General features: G+C 40.8%; 4 protein-coding genes across 8 annotated transcripts; 3 read left to right on the forward strand and 1 right to left on the reverse strand.

Annotated features, from left to right (window-relative positions):
- The first annotated feature begins 4,521 nt into the window (after positions 1–4,521).
- Positions 4,522–8,523, forward strand: LOC127763587 (probable serine/threonine-protein kinase PIX13). The gene is made up of 6 exons (XM_052288337.1): positions 4,522–4,730; positions 5,365–5,735; positions 6,366–6,501; positions 6,785–6,921; positions 6,997–7,120; positions 7,871–8,523. Exons 1-6 carry the CDS (start codon positions 4,664–4,666, stop codon positions 8,317–8,319), a joined length of 1,284 nt encoding a protein of 427 aa, XP_052144297.1. The 5' UTR covers positions 4,522–4,663; the 3' UTR covers positions 8,320–8,523.
- A 1,462-nt stretch (positions 8,524–9,985) lies between these two features.
- On the forward strand, positions 9,986–13,434 carry LOC127761248 (sialyltransferase-like protein 4). The gene is made up of 12 exons (XM_052285513.1): positions 9,986–10,190; positions 10,281–10,354; positions 10,720–10,809; positions 11,038–11,115; positions 11,298–11,398; positions 11,489–11,681; positions 11,759–11,849; positions 11,927–11,991; positions 12,083–12,237; positions 12,320–12,401; positions 12,526–12,635; positions 12,840–13,434. The coding sequence occupies exons 1-12, from the start codon at positions 10,106–10,108 to the stop codon at positions 13,033–13,035; spliced, it is 1,320 nt and encodes a 439-aa protein (XP_052141473.1). The 5' UTR covers positions 9,986–10,105; the 3' UTR covers positions 13,036–13,434.
- A 172-nt stretch (positions 13,435–13,606) lies between these two features.
- On the reverse strand, positions 13,607–14,552 carry LOC127761249 (uncharacterized). The gene is made up of 2 exons (XM_052285514.1): positions 14,086–14,552; positions 13,607–13,960 (listed from the first exon to the last, which is right to left on the reverse strand). Exons 1-2 carry the CDS (start codon positions 14,345–14,347, stop codon positions 13,890–13,892), a joined length of 333 nt encoding a protein of 110 aa, XP_052141474.1. The 5' UTR covers positions 14,348–14,552; the 3' UTR covers positions 13,607–13,889.
- Positions 14,553–15,262: 710 nt separating this feature from the next.
- On the forward strand, positions 15,263–22,678 carry LOC127761239 (disease resistance protein RGA2-like). 5 transcript variants are annotated; one of them, XM_052285505.1, is made up of 6 exons: positions 15,263–15,365; positions 15,459–15,574; positions 16,104–16,452; positions 16,730–19,322; positions 19,409–21,436; positions 22,127–22,678. In XM_052285505.1, the coding sequence occupies exons 3-5, from the start codon at positions 16,152–16,154 to the stop codon at positions 21,426–21,428; spliced, it is 4,914 nt and encodes a 1,637-aa protein (XP_052141465.1). In that variant the 5' UTR covers positions 15,263–15,365; positions 15,459–15,574; positions 16,104–16,151; the 3' UTR covers positions 21,429–21,436; positions 22,127–22,678. The 5 variants fall into 5 exon arrangements, 4 of the variants coding, with proteins under 4 accessions (XP_052141465.1, XP_052141463.1, XP_052141464.1 ...); XM_052285503.1 differs by having other exon boundaries at positions 15,459–16,452; XR_008015219.1 differs by lacking the exon at positions 15,263–15,365 and having other exon boundaries at positions 15,379–16,452; positions 22,127–22,440; positions 22,530–22,678.
- The last annotated feature ends 866 nt before the right edge of the window (positions 22,679–23,544 follow it).

The following is a 23,544-nucleotide window of genomic DNA, read 5'->3' on the forward strand; positions in this document are numbered from 1 at the left end:
CATAATAATTTGGTCTATGCCCTAATTGAAATCGATCGCTATCTGCAAATAAAATCGAGTCCACTGGATCGATATCATTGTTAACTGTTAAGTGAAGTCCAAGTAACGTACTTAGGACAATCTCATCTGCCTCTTTTATCAGTTTATGGCCAGGCTGGATCCATATATATGTGCATGCATGCACAGTGATACAGAAACATGGTCAAAGATAAAATCAGACCGTGTTAATTAATTGCGATGTCATCATTAAAGAACAATTGGTTTAGACGCATCGCTGCAGCACGTGTTTGACATTCTGCAGATGTTCAGTGTAGCTATCTGTATCTAACTATTTATTGGGTGAGTACGTTCCTTTCCCCCAAAATTTACAGGTAATTTCAGTTAATCCACAACGTGTGATATACTACTTAAGAGATATGTCACTGTTATGACCTTCCAAAAAAAAAGAGAGAGAGCCAGGAACTATGGATTTTCAACTAATGTTGGAGTTTCAGCTGAACATGGAATGCCATTTTTAACATCTTCTAATGATACTGTACATCAAATAAAGTTTTTTTCCCTAAAACAAATTAATTTCCCCAAAAAAATGAAGATTTTTTGTGTTCTTCATGCATGTTGACATGTTGTAGCTTCTAGAAGTTCAGTCTAAAATATCCTTATCTCGTGTGTTTAACTGCTCATATGAATTATATATAAAATACCCAAAACCCAACCATGCGTGTACATATATATATGTTGGTACAACTCAGGAGAGGAAATTAATTAGAAGACCTTAATAATATCAGAATTCAGAAAGCCCGTTGATCACTTCAGTTGACTGCATTTTTTTTCATAAACATGTGCTGGTGATGTTGTTTTGAGTTGACCCAGTGCTATAATTCTACAATTAACTGCCGTCCTGTTAATTGCCCCACCGAAGTCTAAAACCTTCCAGGCATTGCTACACTACTATCTTCCTTTTAAAATATATAAATATATTAAATTTTAGACATTATATTTGACCACTCATCTTTAAAATATATAGTGCAAATATGCCCTATAGTTTTCGATAAGTCGAATGATCAAATGTCTTGTTCAAAAGTTAACAATATTATAATATATTTAAAAATGGAGGTAGCAGTTGTAATCTATTTACCATGAAACCAATTATGCCTAGACGATGAATTCAACTATAACTGGCTAGTTGCAGTCAGATAGATGTGTGTGTGTGAAAGCAAACAGCAGGACCTTCCCAATTTTCTTGTCCTGCCTGTCTCATGGCCACAACTTGGCCAGCAAAATACAATAGATATATAGATCAATTTTGACAATCTAACATCTAATTACTATTTAGTTTAGCTTGGTTGGCAATTAATCGTTCTGAATACTGTTGGTGTATCGCTTTCCTTAATTTCCTCCACTGTTTTTTTCCCTAAAAGCTACTACTGGTTTCTTTGATGTATCCTTCAGATAGCCGGCCGGCTTTCCAATGATGCTGCCTAATTACTCTGGTCTTTGTTCGACAAACTAAGCAAGCGTATGCAGCATGTCTCATCCGGTTGCTGAAATTAAGTATATTAATCTTCGTTTTCAAGATTCTAAATTTCCTAGTAACTTCTTCTTTCCAACAAGAAAACAAAAGGAGCATAGTAGTGTACGCCTCAGATAGACAATCTGATGATCTTTTGACTTCAGAGAAGCAACTGAGAACTTCAGATATGGTTCTTCAACCTTTTGCTTTATCGCTTTTCTGATTTTCTTTTTCACCTTTCATTTTAGTCTTCCATCTTAGTAGCATATTGTCAGAAATCATTGCTTCTGCATATAAATATCAAGGCCTAATTAACCTACCTTCCGAGGATGAGAAAATCCAGTGAAAATGACAGCTTCCCACATTTCTTTAGGCACTGCAATTGCGAAAGTAGATTTATTTCTGTGCATAAAGTGAAAAGTGAAAAAAAAGGGAAAAGTTGGCATTTTCTCAGCACTACCATGGCATCTACCTGTAATCCATCAGTACTTAAGCAAGTAAGCATGCTGATGCGATTTGTGGCCTTTCTGCAAGTAGCTCGTGGTTTTGTCAACCCAACAATCGATTCGGAAAAAAAAATGCTAAAATGTCAACTATGTCGAAATGTTTTGTCAACCCCACAATCGATTCAGAAATTACTATCAGATTTCTTTTCGCACTTCATATGTTCCATCATTCTTTTCTTATATACTCCCTCCGTCGCACAATTTGTTTAGAATATACTATTAAGGTTTAATACAAAAGTCTATAATATCCCTTATTAAATAATATATGATGAGAAGTGGAATGGTTATTGAGGGTAAAATAGAAAAACTTTTGACAAGTATTCTGGGATGGAGGTAGTACTTATCATCGTAAAAATCATGCACATAAATATATAGATCAATGGAGCACTTTTGCAAGTTGTCACTTTTAGGGTAAGTCAACATTAAGTATCAGCTATTATATATCTGTATTGCAGGTGAGAGAGCACTCACTCTAGTTTGCTAGTTGCCAAAAACATGCATTTTGTGCAACACATATAGAAGCATTATTTTTCTTGTGATGAATGGGATTTAGTGCTTCCATCACTTCAACTTTTATTTAAAGGAAATCTTCATCATTTAAGGAATAGCTTTTGAGTTGAATGGGCTAGCTTGGATCAACCAGTAAAAAATTAAAATATTCTCCACTTTTGCTGTCAGTCAATTTTCTCAGTCGTTATCAAGGATATTTTTTTTAGATAATCGTTATCAAGGATATGGGCTCATGAATGCTAGTTTTTGTTGCACTCATGCAAACATTAGGATGAACAGTCACATGTAAGGAATTCTGTACTGTGTCCCTTTTTTTTCCCTGTTGTAATAACTTTTTTTTTTTGAGAAACCCCTGTTGTAATAACTTTGATCGGCAGGAAACCGTACAAATCCTGAAGAGAGTTTTTTTCTTCAACCAAAGATTGGAATTCTCATACACCGATTTTGAACCGGCAAACCTGATAAATTAGCGGACCACGGAGTAATATTTGCTTTGCATCATGGCTATCAAATATTTCCTGATATTATATTGTTTTGAACAATAAAGTGGAAGAGCTCTCTGACAAAAAAATATGCGATAAAAAAAGATTAGTAGAAATTAGTGACATAATAAAAATACAATCACCAGTCTTTTGTTTGTATACCATCCAAGTGCCCTTTTTTCAGAACGTTATCATCCTCTTTATAGCACGGAGTTGAATCTCTTTCAATTGACTTGATAAGGCTTGCACCCATTTTAATGGTATCCTAGTAGGAAGCTAAGTCAAAAGTTGTACTTTATTAGAGCAAAAGTCCATAATTAAATCCTCTTTCAAGTTTCAACAATATGAATGCGAATACATAAGCAAGAAATGAGAACCATAGTTCTTTTTGGTTCATGATGGAAACATGCATGGTTTTAGATTTGTCTATACTCTTGGACCAACAGGGTCACAGTACTTCACTTTGACACTTCTGATAAAATCAACAAAATGCAATACTTTGACATAGTCTAGCACCACATCCACACCAAGGACAAGGAGTGCTACTATTGTCAATTTCAAAGATCTCATGCATCAGTCCATCTCCTGATTAATCACTGTCCTGCTCCATAAAAGGACCTGTTGCAAGAACAATAAATCATCTATTCCATTTATATATAAAGAAAATCTATTATAAAGGGAGCCCTGGTTAGCTTGCCTGGTCAAACAAACCACCCAGCATAGATAGTGCCTTGGAGCCTTGGACCAATTCCAGGCACATCCCAACAAAACCAAAGTCGTTAACAATTGTCTTCTTCTATAAACATTGTTGTTTTTTTTAAAACACATGTAATGAAATCATTATCCCTTTTATTTGAATTATTTTTCTTTCAGAATATCAAAGTAGACCCAATATTCTTGTAATCACTTCTTTTGGAATGATGCTCCCTTATGAGCTAAGCTTTCTAACCATATTTAATAGTTCGTATATTCTTATATTTACATGCCTATGAAAACTGTATTTTACTTTTATGCATAAGTAAAAAAAGTATTTTTAGAGAAAATGAAATTCTTTTATTGCATACATACACTATTCATGAAAGGACAACGAACTGAACCTAGGGTGTGAACCTTTCCTGGAAAAAGTTATAAGTTTGAAGAAAGTTAAGAGTTTAGAAAAAAAAGTTGGAAGTTTACGTGTGTAGAAAAGTTTTTGATGTGATATGATGTGATAGAAAGTTAGAATCAGTAGGAAACTAAACACGGCCCTACTTATATTCGCATGCATATCTATTTTTAGGGCAAAAATACTGTTAACAATGAAAAATTGCCAATACAGGTAGTAGTATTACTCTAATAAATACATGGAAAGTTGTAAAGAAATTTGCATTTGGAAGGAAAGGTGAGAGCTGAATTCAGTCAGAGATAGGCCAGCCACATGCAGAAAGAAACCGGAGACTTTTTTTTTTTTTTGCAGCTTCTTCTCCCCCTCCTCCATGAGCTCTGCAGTCTGCTTACTTATAATCCCCCCCCCCCTTGACTTGCCATTCCCCTCCCCCTACTCTTCTTCCTCCTCCCTTTCTTGGCTTCTCTTCTCCACAACCCACCCTTCCTTCCTCCCTTCCTCCCCTTGGTGTGTTCTTCATTGCTGCAGAGAGAGAAAGAGAGAAGGAGAGATGGGGAACATCTGTGGTGGTTCAGGGAAGGCTCATGTGTCGGGGGATTGCAGGCCGCCTAGCTCAGGTGAGATTCTGTCCGCTTCAAGAACTCGGTTTCTTTCCTCTTCTTTCTTTGCGATCCTATAAGTTGGGCCTGTCCTGGATGAAGATTTCTTGGTTTCTGATCAAGCGTTTGGCCTTTTCTCTCAAGTCTGATCAATACACTTGAGGTTTCCGAGGGGCGGAAATAAGGTTTTTTTTTTTAAAAAAAATAATCTCAGTTATTCTAGCTCAAGATCATGTTTAGGGGCGGTAACTGTAAGAGAATCAGGGCAACTTATTAAGTTTTCCAAGTTCTAAGTTTTTTTTTTTTGTTTTTACATAATCAGTACTGACATGGTAGCAGAGACTAGAGAAGGAATTAAACGAATTACTGTGACTAACACTTAGTTGTTTAAGATCAATACTTTCTTAGTTTTCTTCTTCAAATTACATCTTTAATTAGCAGGTTAGAATTTATCACCAAAAAGTAGTTTCCCCCCTTTCCTGAATCACACAGGCTTCATCAACAATATAACCCCTCGTGTAATCCTAACTATTACCTTAGTAAATGGGGAAAAAAGGACTCCAACTTTGGCTGGATTCTCCATTTTTCTCCACATATTTCTGTCATAGTCAAACTCACTGCAAGAAGGTAACATGAGCTGTTTGTTCTACAGGGACAATGACCCCCAAAACAAGCAGCAGCATCACAACCAGCAATAGCACAACTGGGAAGCTCTCCTCCGTTGGCAGCAGCTTCATGGCTTCTTCCGGAAGCGGCGGCACGAGCAGCGGATTCGACGACGGTGTTTACCCAGAGGGCCAGATCCTGGAGGCACCAAACCTCAGGACATTCACATTCATTGAGCTCCGGACAGCCACCAAGAACTTCAGGCCGGATAGTGTTCTTGGGGAGGGCGGCTTTGGGAGGGTGTACAAAGGATGGGTGGATGAGAAGACGATGAACCCGGTGAAGGGCGGCACCGGCATGGTTGTTGCTGTCAAGAAGCTCAACTCAGAGAGCATGCAAGGTTATGAGGAATGGCAGGTAAAAAATCAGGTTCTTTGTTTAGAAAGAAAGAAAAGAAAATACTTGAATTGCAGGATGCCAAGTTGGTTAGCATGAGCATAGGAATCTTGCATGCTTATGGGGTTTGACTTTAGTTTTGATTACTACTGTATAATAAACTTAACAAGTTAGAGGATGGGATCACTTTCTGGCAATACACCATTAATGGACAGATAAAAAATGCACTAAACTTTTGAAGTTTCTCCTCATGGTCATCTCATGCTTATGGTTCTTTATGTTTGTTTAGCTTCTGATGACTTGGCTGTCTGTTTTATAAGCTGCAATGTCAATTCTTTAATAGGCCTATGTAATCTGGGTAGTGCTAAACTGCCAATAGCTAAATGCTGACCAGAGCCATATTAATGTTATAATATTAGACTCTTCATAATTCCTGACCAGAAGCATCCTATAAACCACATGTTTATCACAATGCTGTGTTTCTCTGGGTCAGTTTTGGTATTCCAGGCTAAATACTACAGCTACCTCCCACATGCCTTTGCAGACTTTAACAAGATATACTACTCAATTAACTTAGTTTACTCTAACAGATGCGATTGTTTTGTCAACATTAATAACATCTAATCATATTTCTCAATGTGTACCCTGCAGTCAGAGATAAACTTTCTGGGTAGGCTCTCGCATCCAAACCTAGTCAAGCTCTTGGGCTACTGCTTCGAGGACAAGGAACTTTTGCTCGTGTATGAATTCATGGCCAAAGGGAGCTTAGAGAACCATCTTTTCAAGAGTGAGTTCTTATTGGCTTATTGCTAATCATTTCCATCATCTTATTTATATCATAAATGAAGTTCTCTTAGGCATTTTGCTGAAAATTTGGGGTTATTACCTTGCTCATGCACACTGCATTTCTTTCTCCCTGCAATACTTTGTCTTCTGGAGTAGAATACATGCAAAGACATAAATTCTATATCTGCAAACATATAAGTGCATGATGTGAGAATATCTTGGGGCAGTTACTTGACTTGATTTAGAGGTATACTGATGATGAAACTGGCTGGATCTCTTTTCAGAAGGATGTCCTCCACTATCATGGGAACTGAGGCTGAAGATAGCCATTGGTGCAGCTCGAGGACTTGCGTTCCTGCATGCCTCAGAGAAACAAGTCATCTACCGTGACTTTAAGGCTTCCAACATCCTTCTAGATGCTGTAAGCTTTCTGCTATTTAATGTGCCTGCAACCTTCTCATTATTGAGTTCAAATGGTGACGGTGTTCTTTGGCAGAACTATAATGCAAAGCTCTCTGATTTTGGGCTTGCTAAGCTTGGACCAACTGGTAGCAACTCACATATCACAACAAGGGTCATGGGCACATATGGTTATGCAGCACCGGAGTATGTAGCCACTGGTATGTGTCCTTACGCCTACCCTGCAGTTAATTATCAACACTTAACACTGCATGTGATAGTCATAGTACAGCTGAAATAGCAATATGTGTGGAATTTGACCTCTCAGTCTTCATATGTTCCCAAATTTAGCGTTTTGGATTGTCAATCATGTCACTTACATTTTTGAATGCATGCTATATCTCCTCCTTCTGTCCAATGATAAAATTCGGAATTTTAGCTAACAGACAATATAAATAGTCCATGGATGTTGAATAGAAGTCAAGTGTGAAAATGAATATTGCCTAACTAGAAAGGAAGCAATACCAAGTCATTGAATATATAGAATAGTGGGTATGCACTACCTAAGTCCAGAGTCTAGACATGTATACGCATGTGACTGTAGGGCTCCATCTTGGACAGATATGGATGAGTAACATGAGTTAGCACCTACTGCCATCCAAGTGGATGATCCATCTTAGGAAAATGTGTGCTAACAATCCTTTTTATGTACGGATATTCGCCTAATGTCACTTTCCACTCAAAAAAAAAGTTGACACAGTGCGCACCCAACTTTCCTCAACTCGTACCATTAATATTTCAGAGTTACTAGTTAGTTTTGCAACCCACATGAAATTCAGAATTCAAGTTTCTATAATACATTGTCAAATTATTATTAGCTCTGAAGTACAGTTTACTATCTGTAGATACTTTCTTAGCTGCCGGTGGTTATTTTCGCTTTCTCACTATCTGCTCTACTAAATCATGACTAGGTCATTTATATGTCAAGAGTGATGTTTACGGTTTCGGAGTTGTGATGCTGGAGATGATGTCCGGTCAGCGAGCACTAGACCCCAACCGTCCTAATGGGCAGCTCAGCCTTGTGGACTGGGCGAAGCCCTACTTGGCGGACCGGAGAAAGCTTGCCCGCCTCATGGACCCCCGGTTTGAGGGCCAGTATAACTCCAAACAAGCTGTTCAGGCGGCGCAGTTGACGCTAAATTGCCTGGCAGGTGAGCCCAGGAGCAGGCCCTCAATGAAGGAAGTTCTTGAGACACTCGAAAGGATCGAATCGATGAAGAGCCGAGCAAGGGACGCAAGAGGAAGCGGTTCATCAAGAGACCATAGCCATGGTCGCGCCACAGCGCACCAACGGTCGTCGCCGCGCCCTGATGGCCGCCGTGGATCAAGGACCAATGGTCACGCCACCAAGGCACGGTGATAAACAGCATTGGAGCTGATGACATTCTTCCTGTAAATGGCCTAAATTTTGTCTGATGTTCAGTTGGAGATGGTGATGTTTGTTTGTTGCTATATCATGAAAGAAGGCCCTTGTTGCCCAATCATGATGAGTGTAAAATGTAGCAACAAGAAAAATATAACTGTAATTTGTAACCACTAGAAATAGAAGGAATAATTCTTGAAATGGCTTGCTCAAAATAGCTTCCCCGCTGTGTTCAATTTTGTGGGTCTTGCAACCTGAGCTTGACTGCATAAGTGTGAACATTAGACTACATGATAGTGAGTAAACCTTGCAACTTGGTAGCAATTTTGGCCAGTTGTGTGTGATAAGAAATCATTTCTTGAGCAAATTTGCCGATTTTTGAAAAGTGACAAGCAGCCCTTGTAACAAAACCAAGGCAGTAGTATCTTCAGAATTCAGCAATTATGTTTTTCCTGAGGGCTAAATATGGCAGCCCATATACTCTCTGATTGATGTGAGTTGTGATCCTGCTCTTTTTTCTAATGACAAGTTCCAAATTTCCAACAGCTAGAAGCATGAATATGCAATGAATTATTTTGCACAAAATGAATACAGAGAGGGAATTATTGTGGCCACAAAATACTGGGAAATGTCAAAACACTAAAGGACATACCAAATTCCATTCCATGGAATGGAATACATGCATACGTGTTGACCTGTCAGTGTTATGACAGGCTGTTCATCCTGACTTGTGTGTGGCCGCCGCCCAATTTGACGTCAAAAGCAACCTCCATTTCTCTCCTGTCTCCGGCCAACCGACCAAACATCCATCCTTCCTTCCGTTCAGCTCCAGCCATTGTTGATTGCTGGACACAGCCCTTGCTTATCTTTGAAGAGAAATTTAACGGTATCCCTTAAGTTCTTTTGGTCCAAAGAAACTACGGCCCTGTTTAGTTCCAAAGTTTTTTCCAAACTTCCAACTTTCCATTACATCAAATTTTTCATACACACACAACTTTTCTATCACATCGTATCAATTTTAACCAAACTTCTAAACTTCAGTGTGAACTAAACACAACCAGGCAGAATCTTTGTACGGCCTCCAAGAAATGTACTAAGAGAAAAAGAATCATCACGATGCAGTGTCTCAGTTCAGGGCTCTCTGAATCATCAGCATTCAGAAGTCGCTCAAATATAAAAGTGTAGAGTCCGTCATTTTCTTTTTGAAAAAAAATCAGTTTCCATGTAGAGTTAGGGAAATATGAAAATATGAGGAGAAGAAAATGCTGCCTTGAAGAAGCTGGCCCAATCCAAAGCTCCAGCCCAATATAGGACGAAACCATGAGCACAACATTGGACGATAATTTTTTTTCATTTTTCATTTTTTTAAATATTTACAGAAATATTATACCGACAAAAATATTTAAAAAAAGCAAAAAAATATTTCTGTAAATATAAAAATGATAAAAATTCCATAGGACGAAACCACTATCCAAAATAGCCAGGGACTCAATTTGATCCGGTTTTTAAAGATGGGGGATGCGTTATACCCGATATTGCGCTTGAGTTATGTAATTCATTCAATAGAAATAATGAGGGAGGTGAAATAGACTTATTGCATTAATAGGTGAGAGACGGCCCAATACACTAACTTCACTAAATGCACAATATGCGAAAAGCCCCCTCGAACTCTTCGCAAATGGCGAACTGACCCCCGCCGCTCGCTTCCTCTCACTCTCGACTCCGGCGAGAGCACAGGGGCCAAAGCCGGCAGAGCGCGGCTAGGGCTTCGGCTGCTCCGGCCATGCGGGTGCTCCCCCTCGCGCTCGCCGCCGCCATCTTCTCCGGCGTCACCGCCATCCTCGTCTACCTCTCCGGCCTCTCCTCATGTAATGCATGCGCCTTTTTTTTTCTTCTGCTTTTGGCTTTGCGTGCGGCGTGGGGGAGGTTCTGAGGTGGGATGGATGCGCTGCGTGCAGATGGCGGCGCTAGGGTTTCGGATGCGGACTTGGCGGCGCTCGGCGCGCTGCAGAGCGGCTTCAGCAAGTGTGTGGTACGGTTTCCTGATCTGCCTCTGCTGTTAATTGATCCTGTTCACTGCACGGGCAATTGGGATTCAGTTGTCTTGTAATTGTGAGCAATTAGATGCTACATTGTGAGATTTGGGGCCATTAGATTTCCACACTCATGGAGAATCGGCGTGGTGATTAGTTATTGCTTCGTAAATTCTGATGTATCGTGGTAATTGTTTACTCAAAAGCATAGTAATTCAGTAGACTGTTCTGGTATGTACTCTGTTGTATCGAAAGTATCCTTATCTACATTCGCGAAGGAAGTTTTTTGTGTATTCTTGTTGCTGATGACTTGACGTTTGGTATATAAAGATCACTAACGTGTACTCGTGCTAAAAAAAATCAGGATGCAAATGGACTAGGGCTGAAAGCAATTGCAGGAGAGGATTACTGTCGAATTGTAATACAGTATCCAAGCGATACAGATTCTAAGTGGGTAAGTGCACATGTGCCGTGTAATTTCCTTCTGGATGCAGGCCTTCCCCATTTCAATTGTAGCCAGCTCCTGACATAGTTTGCAAAGGCCTCTTTTAATTATTGCTTGCATCCTACCTTATGCTTCTGAAAATCGCCATTAGCGTGAACAGTTTTCCTCGCGTACTCGTGCCACCTTTTGTGGTGCATGTGTTTGTTTTTCTTAGTTCTTATGCACTGATATTTGCAGAAAGATCCAAAAACTGGAGAACCTGAAGGTTTATCATTTGAGTTCAATCTCTGTGAAGCTGTGGCTTCATGGGAGCAGGTTAGCATTCATTCAACTGACATATGTATGTGTTTTTTTGCAGATACATTGAAGTTTAATATTATATGATATAATGCAAAACATGCAATCCTCACTATGTAAACACTGTGTCCAGATATTTGTTAGATCACAGTATTAGTTATTTTTATGGACTTATGGTCACTCAGTTGCTTTTTTCCTAGGTCCGCAATAGCACAACAATACTCACAAAGGAGTACATCGATGCGTTGCCAAATGGTTGGGAGGAGTATGCATGGCGCAGGATCAATAAAGGAATCCATCTGTGGGTACACTACTTGCAGTTTCATCAAGACTTGCAGCATGGTTAACTCCACAAACAGATTATTGAGCATGTTTAGTCTTGAAATTGCAGGAACAAGTGCCAGAACAGGACTCTTTGCATGGAAAAGCTTTCATTAGTTCTTCCTGAGACACCACCATATGTACCTCGGCAATTTGGTAGATGTGCTGTAGTTGGAAACTCTGGGGATCTTCTTAAAACCAAATTTGGGGATGAAATTGATTCTTATGATGTCGTTATTAGAGAGAACGGTGCACCCATCCAGGTTTCTTTAAGATACTTATGTTTGCTGCTCTTATGTCGTTTCACTCGAACATAAACTGACTTCTGTTTGTATTGCAGAATTATACAGAATATGTTGGGACAAAGAGTACATTTCGCCTTCTTAACAGAGGATCTGCAAAGGCTCTAGATAAAGTTGTTGAGTTAGATGGTAGGTCTGTCAGCCACCTATTTTCCCATTTGGTGAGATACTGAGATGATAAGGCATGCTAATTTTTATGGTTGCAGAAACAAAAAAGGAAGCCCTTATCGTTAAGACAACAATACATGATATCATGAACCAAATGATCCGGGTAATTTACCTGTCCTATTTAAGAAAAATACGGTAGCTTGGGTACATATTCTGTGTTCTCTTACCTGCCTGCTGGAATTCTTGCTATGTAGGAAATTCCAATAACCAATCCAGTATACCTCATGCTAGGCACATCGTTTGGTTCCTCTGCTAAAGGAACTGGGCTTAAGGCTCTTGAATTCGCTCTGTCTATGTGTGACAGTGTCCACATGTATGGATTTACAGTAGACCCAGGATACAAGGAATGGTTGGTGCTATCGATCTTACGCACTAAATATGATGTATGTTGATCTGCAGATCTGCTTACAGTTGATGTGATGATCTTTCAGGACCAGGTACTTTTCGGAGTCCAGAAAGGGACACACTCCACTACATGGGAGAGCATATTATCAAATGATGGAATGTCTTGGTGTGAGTTTCTCATTTCCCCTAATCCGAACTAATCAAACCATTCCTACATGGAAGGATTATTACTTAGCCACACTGTTATAGTGTGAAGAGATAACTTACTGTTTTTAAATATAAACATGTGCAGCTTGTAAAAATCCACTCACCTATGCGAGGTGATCCTGGCAGAGTAGTAAAGTGGGCTCCAACCAAGGACACCATTGAAGCTGCTAGGGTTGCTTCTGAGAAACTGTTGAAGTAAGTTTTGTGGCCTACCTTTATTTAGTATGGTTCTTGCTTCCATTCGTCAAGCACTCCATGGCAACTCCACTTAGATACTTAGTTACTAGATATTGATTTCCATCTGCTTGGTTCTGGTTCTTAAATTAACTAAATTAATCAGATGTCATTATGCCACAAGTTGTATAACTTGAAACCTTGTCGTTGCAAAATGCACTATAGGAGACCTGGGGCTGGAAGCGAGGGCCCTTTGAGCTCTTGCACCATGATAAAGAAGCGCGAGAAAGGGAAGACACCAAAAAGATCTGTTGTCCGCCATGCTGCCTTGAAGCATCTGGAGTACATGAGAGGTGCCACCAGGTACCCTCTGGAGCGGAATGCTGGGGGTGGTTACCTCTGCATGATCAACGAAAGATAGACATATAGCTGCCCATATTCTAGGAGTGGCTGAATTCATGGTACCATGAAGCAGAACACTGTACCCGATGAATGAATCCTACACGGATAAACTATTTTGAGGGAACATCGGTGCTCATTTTTGTACAGAGCCGGCAGTTGAGATGATTTTATGCACGAGTAGTCACAATGGGCTGTAACTTACATTGAAACTACAGAAGTGTTGTGTGATGGAATGAACAGATAGCGGGGCAGTTTGCTGTGCAATGCATCGAGTCGTCAAATTTGTCACCTGTAACTAGAAGAAATCTTAACTATGTACATGGAGCCTGTAATTCGTTTGGCAGTAGACATGCACTATTTGATTGGCATGATGGATCACATTCTGGAACTTACTATGTCTTAACTTGCATAGATATGTTGACCAACAACTTGAGGCAAATCATAATTAGTATACAAATGATCTCTCTGATGTTATTTCCAACCCTTTTCATTTTTCTGAATTCTGATGTTGATGAACAGTATGTATTGCACTTGTGCGAAGTTCTCTTTCGTGAGCTGTTCTTGCATGCGGGTGTACTTCTGCTACCTTGTTCACCTGCATAAGCTCAGTTCTTGCACACTTCCATGGACTAGAAGAAACGAATTAGGAATGGCCACCGTGCATGCAGAATGCAGATGGATGATACAGGAGAATTGGAAAGAAACAGACAGAACTTAAAAATGTTGTGGAACCAGTAAACCAGACAGAACTTATTATTATTATTATTATCATTGATCATCGTTCAACAGTGGACTATAGATCTGTAGTATGCGTTATGCTAGATTTGATATGCTCTTGACAGACAACAGTGCGAATCAATCAATCCCATGATCTTAAAGGAACTTGGTGTGTAGATTTGGGTTCTTGGTGCAGTCATCTACGCAAGATGCAACATCAGCTTGCCCTGTCAAGGCATATATGCAGACACAGCAGTCAGAATTCAGTGAGGAATCAGTCAGGACAATCTCCCAAATACGATGCACAAAAGACAGACACAAAATGCAGATTGTTCTAGCTATCTGATCTTACCATTCAACGCCATGCCGCAGATGGCGAGCAGGCAAAATCTGTTGCAGTCGCCGGCGGCCACCTTCTTCTTGTTAGGGCTGCAATCATCGATGCATTTGAGCACGCAGATGAACCGAGGCAGGTTCTTCCTGCAGTCAGGGTAGCACTGCGAGTAGCATCTGCAGAACTTGGACATGGCAGCCACCTGATGAAGCTGATCACCTGACAGCAGGATGAGAATGCAGCAGAGAGCAACCGCTGCTGCTGCTCTCCTCCCCTCCATCTGAGATTCTGAGTCCTCTTCCTCTCACTGATCACTGCTGCAGAAGCTGGGTATGGTAAGGCTGGGTCAGTCACTTGATCTGCACAAGGATTCTGCAGAAGATAAATGACAAAAATAATGCTGATCAAATCAAATGCGTGGATGGATATTGGATACCTTATACCTATGAGCAGCTTCTGAGAAGAAGCGAGAATTCACCAATTGAAGTCTGTTCCGTTGATGTAGTAGTCTGTACATCATGCCACATCCCTACTGTTTTATTTATGGTGCAAGTGCTATACTGTTATTTCGTTTCTTTTAACTTTGGTACCCTTTTTTTTCAGAAGCTTTACTTGCGGTGGTTGGTATCAAAACTGGGAAATGGAATCTCTTTTTTCAGAAGCTTTGCTCCCAACTGTATGCCGATAAAAGAAAAACGTATTCAAATTTGAGTTCTGTTTTCTTTCCACATTAATCAAGAGGGAGGATTGACTTGAGGAAGAAGATAGTAAGTGCCAGGTCTATGAAAAGGAAGATGAACGGTAGTATACTGTACTGAAGCAAAATGTTTGAGGTTGAGCCCCATCAACCCCGGTATTTGAGATTCAGCCAAACGTGTAGATAGTGGCAGGACAAGAGTAGAGTGGATCATGGGCTGAAAGTTCAAATGGGCCGGTCATGGGCTAAGTCGTCTTGGGGAACAAAATGGGCCATGGCTCTGTTGACCTTTGGGCGGTGGTGGTAGCTGGTGCCGTAGGGAGAGGCCGCCGGCGGCGGCGAGGACGGCGCGAGAGCGAGGGCGGCGGCGGCGGCGGCGGCTTGCCTCTCCCCATGCTCGCTCTCCAGCCACCCAACCTGCTGCCACTGCACCATGGTTCAGTACGGCATTGTGGCTTACTCATTCGCCCCTGTGGGGGGGGGGGGGGGGGGGGTGGCGGCGGCGGCGGGGCAGAGCATCATTCTTCGGTTCCCCCACCATGCGAGCCCTCCTCTCCGCGCCATTGAAGTATTCAGCTGTCACCATCGGCTCGCGTGGGAGGTGAAATCCCCTTCTCAACTTGGCCGGTTCATACGTCAGGTCCAGCTCTGCAGTGTTGAACTTTTTTGCCATTCGTTTTTTTCAATGCTCAAGTGGAAGGAGTTCAACTGCGGCACGCCTTGATTTAGCAGAATCGGTTCATTTTGGTAATACCCTCTGCCACTGCCTTGCTGATTCATGTTCAGTTCAGCTCCAAGATCGTCCATATGGTAACCTTATTTTGTATTTTACAATTCACATTCTTCGTTTGATGATATAACCATGTTAATTTACTGAGTCAAGGCCTTAGTTTGTTTATGGTTCTGGTGCTTCCATGAAATTGCTTTGCTATTCTGTGCTACTAGGCTATTTATTAGAAATGTCTTGTCTCCACCGCCGCTTGTGGTACTTGTAATATAGTAGTGCCTTGCGTCAAAACAAAATAGAAAATATGGTAGTGCTATTCCACGCACGAATCTGCATAATCATCTTATCCTAACATCATGAACTAGTAATTTCCTCAACGTCGATGTGTACACTATCATTCATAAGTAAAGAAAAGTGTGCTCATAGTTGCATAGATAGTCACAAGCAGTATATCAATGATTTATATTGCAGCTGTGCATACCTCACAAGTCACAACATGTTTCTTTGACTCTTTCTATGCTGCCTTCCTTGCTTTGAGCCATGAGCCATCCCTATTGCTTCCATACTGCATAATCCAACTACTTGCTCCTAAACCCCATCTGCTTGTGCAAGGCTTGTTTGTGCTTCTGCTACTGCCCGCCTTAGGTGCACTGAGAGCTCATGGGGTTGGTTGTCACGGCGGCAGCTGAGGCTGCAATAGGATGGGTGGTGCAAAGCATCCTCGGAAATTTCTTCACTGGACAGATGCAAGTGTGGACGCGTGAAGTTGGCCTTTCTCAAGAAGTTCAGGAGCTCGAGACTGAGATGAGGAGCATGCAGATGGTGCTTGCAGCCGCCGAGAGTAGCAAGATTGACAACAGGCCACTGGCCGAGTCGCTTGATGAGCTAAAAGAGCTGCTTTATGATGCTGAGGACGTGATGGACGAACTTGACTACTACCGGCTCCAGCAACACATCGAAGGTTATCTCATCAACCTTCCATTCCATGATTCTTGCTTCATGCTTCTTTTGCATTTGTGTACTTGTGAGCTTACTGTGCTACTAAGAGCAGCTGAATACCGTAGTCCATAGGCACCAGTCACCACCCATCAGCTTTTCGCAGTTAATTGAGACTACCTTCCCATCATTTAAACTTCCATTATTTACCATTTTTAAGAACCTTACTTAATTATTAACAGTATATTGCAGAAGTGGCTTTCTTTTGTTCGTCCCATAACACCGAGGTTTTTCTTATCCAGGGAAAGGTTCTAGTGCTGCTTCTTGTACTAACCCTGAGGGAAGTTTTGTGTCTTCATCTACTCCATCTTACTTCCAGCGAGTAAGCAACAGCATGAATCATAATATTGGTTTGGCTATGCGTGGCAAAAAAAGGAAAAGCGAGGAAGAGGAGGATCAAACTCATAGCACCGTGCTGCCTCTTGAGATTAAACATGATATTTCTAAGAGTATCAACGAAATAGTGAATCGCTTACGCTCTAGGGGCCAGCCTGTGCAAGGAGTTCTTCAGCTAGAGATCTTACGCCAAATTGCAATGCCAAAGCAAAGCCATAGTGAGCCCAGGAAGTCTCGTCAGACAACTTCTCTTCCAATTGAACACAAGGTTTACGGGAGGGACGCAGAGAGGGACAACATAATAGAGCTATTAACAAGGGGGAAATCTAGTGATCTAGGTGTTCTGCCATTAGTTGGCGTTGGTGGTGTTGGGAAAACAACGCTTGCAAGATTTGTATACCATGATCAAAGAATTAAAGACCATTTTGATTTGAGAATGTGGGTTTGTGTATCCGATAATTTCAATGAGAAGAACCTAACACATGAGATGTTAGAGCTTGTGTGTAAAGATAAACAAGGTTACAAAAATATAATCAGTTTTGATGTGCTGCAGAAGACCCTTCAGGAGAAAATTAGACACAAAAGATTTCTGCTCGTATTGGACGATATGTGGGAAGATGGGGACAGGAGTGGATGGGAAAAGCTGTTAGCTCCATTGAAATGTAATGAAGCAAATGGATGCATGATTGTAGCAACAACTCAAAAGACATCAGTTGCAAGAATGATAGGAACAATGAGTAAGGTTGAAGTGAATGGTCTGGATGAAACAGAGTTTTGGTTGCTCTTCAAGGCATGTGCGTTTCTTCGTAATGAGAACCATGTGCGCGATCCAATTTTGCAATCAATTGGGAAACAAATTGCTAAAGAGCTAAAGGGCAACCCACTGGCTGCACGGAGCGTTGGTGCACTTTTAAACAGGAGCGTTAGCTTTGAGCACTGGAGGAAAGTTCAGTACAAATGGAAATTTCTTCTAGAACATGATGATAATAATATTCTATCCATCTTGGAGTTCAGTTATGAATTTCTACCATTCCACTTGCAGCGCTGTTTCTCATACTGCTCTCTGTTCCCAAAGGATCACCAATTTACTAGGGAAAAGTTAGTCTGTGCTTGGATGTCACAAAATTTTGTGCGGTGCGAATGCCATACGGGGAGATTGGAGGAAACAGGAAAGCAATATTTAGATGACTTAGTTGACTCTGGCTTCTTCGAAGAGGTTGAGTCACACTATGTTATGCATGACCTAATGCATGACTTGGCTGAGAAAGTTTCTCAAAATGAGTGTGCCACTGTAGATGGATTGGAATCTAAGAAAATTCCACCAGGTGTTCGACATCTGTCAATCATAACTACTGCTTATGATGAAGAACGTTGCAAGTTCCCTAGTGAGAAGTTTGAGAACATACTAAAGAATATCGTATCTTTGCAAAAACTGAGGACCTTGATGTTCTTCGGCCGAAATAGCATAACATTATTAAGCTCCTTAGATAGTTTATGCAAGGAATCAAAAAGGTTACGTTTGCTAAAGATTAATGTGACGGCTGCCAACATTAGCTCTACACACAATTTGTTAAGTTCATATCACCTCCGTTGTCTTGAACTCGTTGTTGAACCAACCGTGAGTATATCTGGATATCTGGAAATTGTAAATGCTTGCATTCCTCAAGCTTTGACAAAATTTTACCACCTCCAAGTGTTGGATGCTAGCAGTTTAGCCAATATTATAGTACCTTCTGGTATGAATAATCTCGTTAATTTACGTCATATTATTGCTCATGAGAAAGTGCACACAGAAATTTCTGGTGTTGGCAGCTTGACATCTCTTCAGGAACTGACATTCAAGGTTCAAGATGCTAGTAATTTTAATGTCAGACAACTTCGATCCATGAATGAGCTTGTAATACTTAGAATTTCTCAACTTGAAAATGTGAAAACTAAAGAAGAGGCCAAGAGTGCAAAATTGATTGATAAAGAGCATCTCCAACAGTTGTCCTTGTCATGGGATGATTACAGCATGAGCTCTGAGCCTACTGCAGAGAAAACAAGAGACGATGTGCTTGAGGGTCTTGAGCCACACCAGAATCTCAAAGACCTACAGTTAACTCGATACAGTGGTGCTACATCACCGACTTGGCTTGCCAATAATGTTACCTCACTGCAGACACTTCATCTAGAGAACTATAGAGGATGGCGAATTGTTAAATCTCTTGAAATGCTTCCAGTACTCAGGAAACTAAAGTTAATCAAGATGTGGAATTTGATATCAGTCTCAATTCCTTCTTATTTGGAAGAGTTGGTCTTAGTTAATACACCAAAATTGGAAAAATGTCTTGGCACTTATGGGCCAGATTTGACATCAGGTCTAAGAGTATTGATGGTGAAGGATTGCCCTCGGCTGAATAAGTTCACTCTTTTTCACAGTGACTATTTTCACACCAAGCAGAAGTCATGGTTTCCGTCTCTCAAGAAACTCACCATCGGTCGTTGTCATTGTATAATGTATTTATCTTTTCTTATTAATCTTGCTTGTTCAATATAATTGCTAAATTTATTGTGCACTTACTTTTTGATAAATGATATTTCAGAGAATGGAAGATCCTTCCCTTAGAGGAAATGGGAGTACTCAAGGAACTGGAATTAATGGACGTGCCTTTTGTTGAAGAATTGTCAGTTCCTTCTCTGGAGAAGTTGGTGTTGATTCAAATGCCTAGCCTGCAACGTTGCAGTGGAATAACAGCTTCTCCACCTCTACCGGTTTCGACCTCCCAAGTACATCAAAAGGAATTGGTATCTAGTCTCCGTAAACTCACCATCAATGATTGCCCCAGTTTGACAGTGTCGATTCCTATGCCACCTTCTCCTCTGATTTCTGATTTGTCCATAAAGGGACTTTCAGCATTTCCAACAATGAAGATATATCAGAGAACGTTCACTGTACAATCCAATAATTTGACTGAGATGGATGGCAGGATCTTACCGTTCCATAATCTGAAGGGCTTAAGGTCGATGTACCTACAACATTGTCCCAACTTGATCTATGTATCCAATGAAGTTTTCAGCCAGCTCATTGCTTTAGAACGTTTGGTCATACAGATGTGCCCTAATTTGCTCCAGCTACAAGTTATGTCCGAGTCAGTTCATGAAAACAGTATACCTAGTACAAATGATGTTGTCCTCCCGTCTCTGAAATCTCTCGTCATTTCATCATGTGGCACAGCAGGTAGATGGCTAACTCAAATGCTTCCTCATTTGCAGTCCCTTGAGAAGTTGGACTTATGGGGGTGTCCACAGATAAAATTCCTATTAATGATTCAACCTACAGAAACAGACGCAACGAGCAGTTTGGCTTCGGCAGAGCCAACCACAGCCAGGGATGAACAGATCTTGCAAATTCCATGTAATATCCTCCGTTCTCTAAAGATGTTACGCATTTGGAGCTGTCCAGACCTGGAGTTTTCTGGAGTCAATGGAGGATTTGGAGGATGCACCTCTCTTATGATGCTAGAAATTAAGGATTGCCCCAAGCTGGTCTCATCGTTGGTGAATGAAACAAACAACAATGGATTATTACCAATGTCACTTCAGGATCTTAATCTCAGTCCTCTCCCGGTAAACTTGCAGTCCTTCTCCCCTGAGGGCCTGCCTCACCTAAAAAAGTTAAGCCTAGATAGTCAATATTTGGAGTCTGTGCAGCTGAATCCCTGTATGGCCTTGGAGTATTTGCAGATCTTGGGGTGTGAACAGCTGGGTGTGTTGGAGGGCTTGCAGCACCTGAGCTCTCTTCGACGATTGGATATCCATATGAATCCTGAGTTGTCTGCAGTGTGGGATCGCAAGCTGAAGGAGCAAGGACAAGGCGGCAGTCTGGGTGGACTGTTTCCCCTGTCACTTGCAGAACTTGTGGTCAGAAATTTCAAAGGCAGTATCCATCCTCGTTTCCTGTCCTGCCTCCCTTCTCTCACAAAATTAGAGCTACGGCATTGTCCACAATTGACATCTCTACAGCTGGGATACTGCACAGCACTGGAAGAGCTGAAAATTATCTTCTGCACGGAGCTTGCATCAATAGAGGGCTTCCAGTCCATCAGAAACCTTAGGTCACTGACAGTACATGGCTCCACTGGTGTACCCCGATGTCTGCAGCTTGTGTTGCAGCAGCAAGGGGCCTCTGATACCTGGTTTAGACTGGAAACCCTAGATATTGATGATACTTCAGTCCTTTCCATGACCCTATGCAAACATCTCACATCTCTACGGTTCCTTATGTTAGATGGGAATAGTTCTGGTTGCATGGCGAGCCTGACAGAGGAACAAGAGAGAGCGCTCCAACTTCTCACCTCCTTACGAGAACTACATTTCGAGTACTGTCTGCATATCGAGTCACTTCCTGCAAATCTAAGAAGCATTGACTCCCTCGAGGAGTTATATATCAGAGGTTGTCGCAACGTCCGAGGATTGCCAAAGATGGGTCTACCATCGTCGCTCCTATACCTTGTATTATATGATGCCAGCGAGGAGCTATGTATGCAATGCAGAATGGCAGAAACTGAGAAGCTCAGGGTACATTTACTAAACAGTGAATTAGCCACGCTAAGCTACTCCTGAGTTCTAAGGTACACTGACTCACCCTCCACGTATTCTTTCTTAAAAAATATCATCTGCCAGCAACACGAGCTGCCATATGCTTCCTTGCCTGCCCTTCTGGTGCAGCTGCCGGCAATGGTTTTGCTTTTGTTCAGGGCTGTCTAATTTAGCTTAAGTTGTCCACATTTGTTATTTTCTACTTATAATCAACTGCAAACTTCCCTAAATGACAGAAAAAAAAATGGATTGCATGATGTATATTGTGGATGAAAAATACAAGATATTGAAAAGACATTAACACAACTTAGCAGTGCTATGGACTTGTATGGACTATGGACATTAACAGAATCAGCTGGGAGATGGCATGAGCTGACTTTTTATTTAATTGTTTATAAACTAGCTGAATGCATGTGCTTTACTATGGATAAAACAAAACTTATTATAATATTGTGTTTCACACCCCTTTTTTCTGTAGGGGATCTTAATTTGATTTTATATGTGGTATCCATTTAGATTTTCTTGTTTCTAAATATTAAGAAGTTCAAGGAGGAATTTGCAAAATCTGCAATGGAAGTAGGTGTGGTGGCAGATTCACTGTCACCACTACCTTCTTTTTAAAAAGTATATAGATTGTTTAACAGTGGTGCATTACAAATTTACACTGGATTTATTTTGTTTATGACTGACATCAAAATTATTTAATTTTCTTTTTCTTGAAGGTACTTGGTTCAGGTTCTTGGCACGGCAGTCATTTACACAAAAACGTCACCTGGCCCTGCTACAGATGTTCGCCAGACATCAGGACTAGCATGCAGCAGAGATCAGCCGCACCTGCTCTGTTGCCCTCTATTCAGTTCCTCTCACTCACTGCTGCATAGGCAGAAGCCAGAAGACGTTAAGAGTGGGTCAGTCAATTGCTCAGCACAAGCATTATACAAATGGAATTCACAAATGCAGATGATATTTGATACCAATTGCATGTACACATAAGAGCAGCTTTTGAGAACAAGGGAGAAGCAACCAATTTACTCAGGTAAGATCATGTAGTAGCCTTTTACATCATGCCACACCGGTGCCCAGGGTTATTTACGGTACTATGATGTGTGATGGTTTTTATTTCAGTGCATTTTTCATCTCCAGAAGCTTCACCTGAATTGTAGAGATTAACATGAAACTGGATATTTCTTTTTCACTTCAAGATGACCCTATGTAACTCCTCTTTTGATATGTTGATGACTGGTTCTTTGGTCAGGGAAGCTATCTTATAATTTCATTGAGGTCTTGTTGGTTTATAGCCTTGCCAACTTTTCTGGCAATGGCAAGAATTGGCCATTGCCAAAGTTTTTGGCAAAACTTGGCTAGGCATTCATTTGCTTTGCTACCAAAGTTGTATTTGGTATTCAACTAAGCCAAATAATTTGGCAGTGCCAAATTTTAAGGTACAAACCAAACGGACCTTTAATTTGTATCCCTATTCTTGGAGTGTAATTCAGTTGCCCATGAATCAGCTCGGTTTGGAGTGCCAATAATGTGCCATGCTGTTGCCAGTGGCTGGACTCAGTAGCAAAGCATTGAAAGGACCAAGCACTGTTTCTGCTTTGCAGCTTTTGTGGTGACTTGCTAGCTACTTGCAAATTGCAATTGCGAACGAAGGAATTTTATTGATCTTTTTTTGCGGAATTTGAATTAATTTTTGTTTAAAAATGCTCATTTTTTAACAAGATTCTTGCGTTTCAATTTACAAAGCACCATAAAGTGTAAAATATAGCCAATAAATTTTACTCACTTTATCTACTTTTGATAGTCATATTTCATCTTGGCACACAGACCAAGGATAAGTAATTCTACTTATCATCCATCTAAATATGCTACTAGTCATTCCTCGTAAACAAGCGATTCATTAATATTTACATTTCTCAATGCTCATGTAGCCAATCATGTATGGAAGAATGGAGAGTCATGCATTAAATCCGAGAAAGTCATTAAGATGATACTCCCTCCATCTACTTTTGATAGTCATATTTCCAAATCTGAAAAATTTATTTTTGATAGACATATTTCAATCCAACAACTTATCATCTTAATGGTTTTCTTGGATTTAATGTGTGACTCTTCATTCTTTCACACAAGATTGGCT

This window comes from Oryza glaberrima, chromosome 2, assembly GCF_000147395.1.
Source record: "Oryza glaberrima chromosome 2, OglaRS2, whole genome shotgun sequence".
NCBI classification, from domain to species: Eukaryota; Viridiplantae; Streptophyta; class Magnoliopsida; order Poales; family Poaceae; genus Oryza; species Oryza glaberrima.

Bases quoted from the DNA above. Each gene is read 5' to 3' on its own strand.
- LOC127763587 (XM_052288337.1), top strand. From the start codon at position 4,664: ATGGGGAACATCTGTGGTGGTTCAGGGAAGGCTCATGTGTCGGGGGAT. The intron at 4,731-5,364 runs GTGAGATTCTGT...TTTGTTCTACAG, and splicing joins TTGCAGGCCGCCTAGCTCAG to GGACAATGACCCCCAAAACA. The intron at 5,736-6,365 runs GTAAAAAATCAG...TGTACCCTGCAG, and splicing joins AAGGTTATGAGGAATGGCAG to TCAGAGATAAACTTTCTGGG.
- LOC127761248 (XM_052285513.1), top strand. From the start codon at position 10,106: ATGCGGGTGCTCCCCCTCGCGCTCGCCGCCGCCATCTTCTCCGGCGTC. The intron at 10,355-10,719 runs GTACGGTTTCCT...AAAAAAAATCAG, and splicing joins GCGGCTTCAGCAAGTGTGTG to GATGCAAATGGACTAGGGCT. The intron at 12,238-12,319 runs GTTGGTGCTATC...ATGATCTTTCAG, and splicing joins GACCCAGGATACAAGGAATG to GACCAGGTACTTTTCGGAGT.
- LOC127761249 (XM_052285514.1), bottom strand. From the start codon at position 14,347: ATGGAGGGGAGGAGAGCAGCAGCAGCGGTTGCTCTCTGCTGCATTCTC. The intron at 13,961-14,085 runs GTAAGATCAGAT...ATGCCTTGACAG, and splicing joins CTGCGGCATGGCGTTGAATG to GGCAAGCTGATGTTGCATCT.
- LOC127761239 (XM_052285503.1), top strand. From the start codon at position 16,152: ATGGGGTTGGTTGTCACGGCGGCAGCTGAGGCTGCAATAGGATGGGTG. The intron at 16,453-16,729 runs GTTATCTCATCA...TTTCTTATCCAG, and splicing joins GCTCCAGCAACACATCGAAG to GGAAAGGTTCTAGTGCTGCT. The intron at 19,323-19,408 runs GTATTTATCTTT...ATGATATTTCAG, and splicing joins GGTCGTTGTCATTGTATAAT to AGAATGGAAGATCCTTCCCT.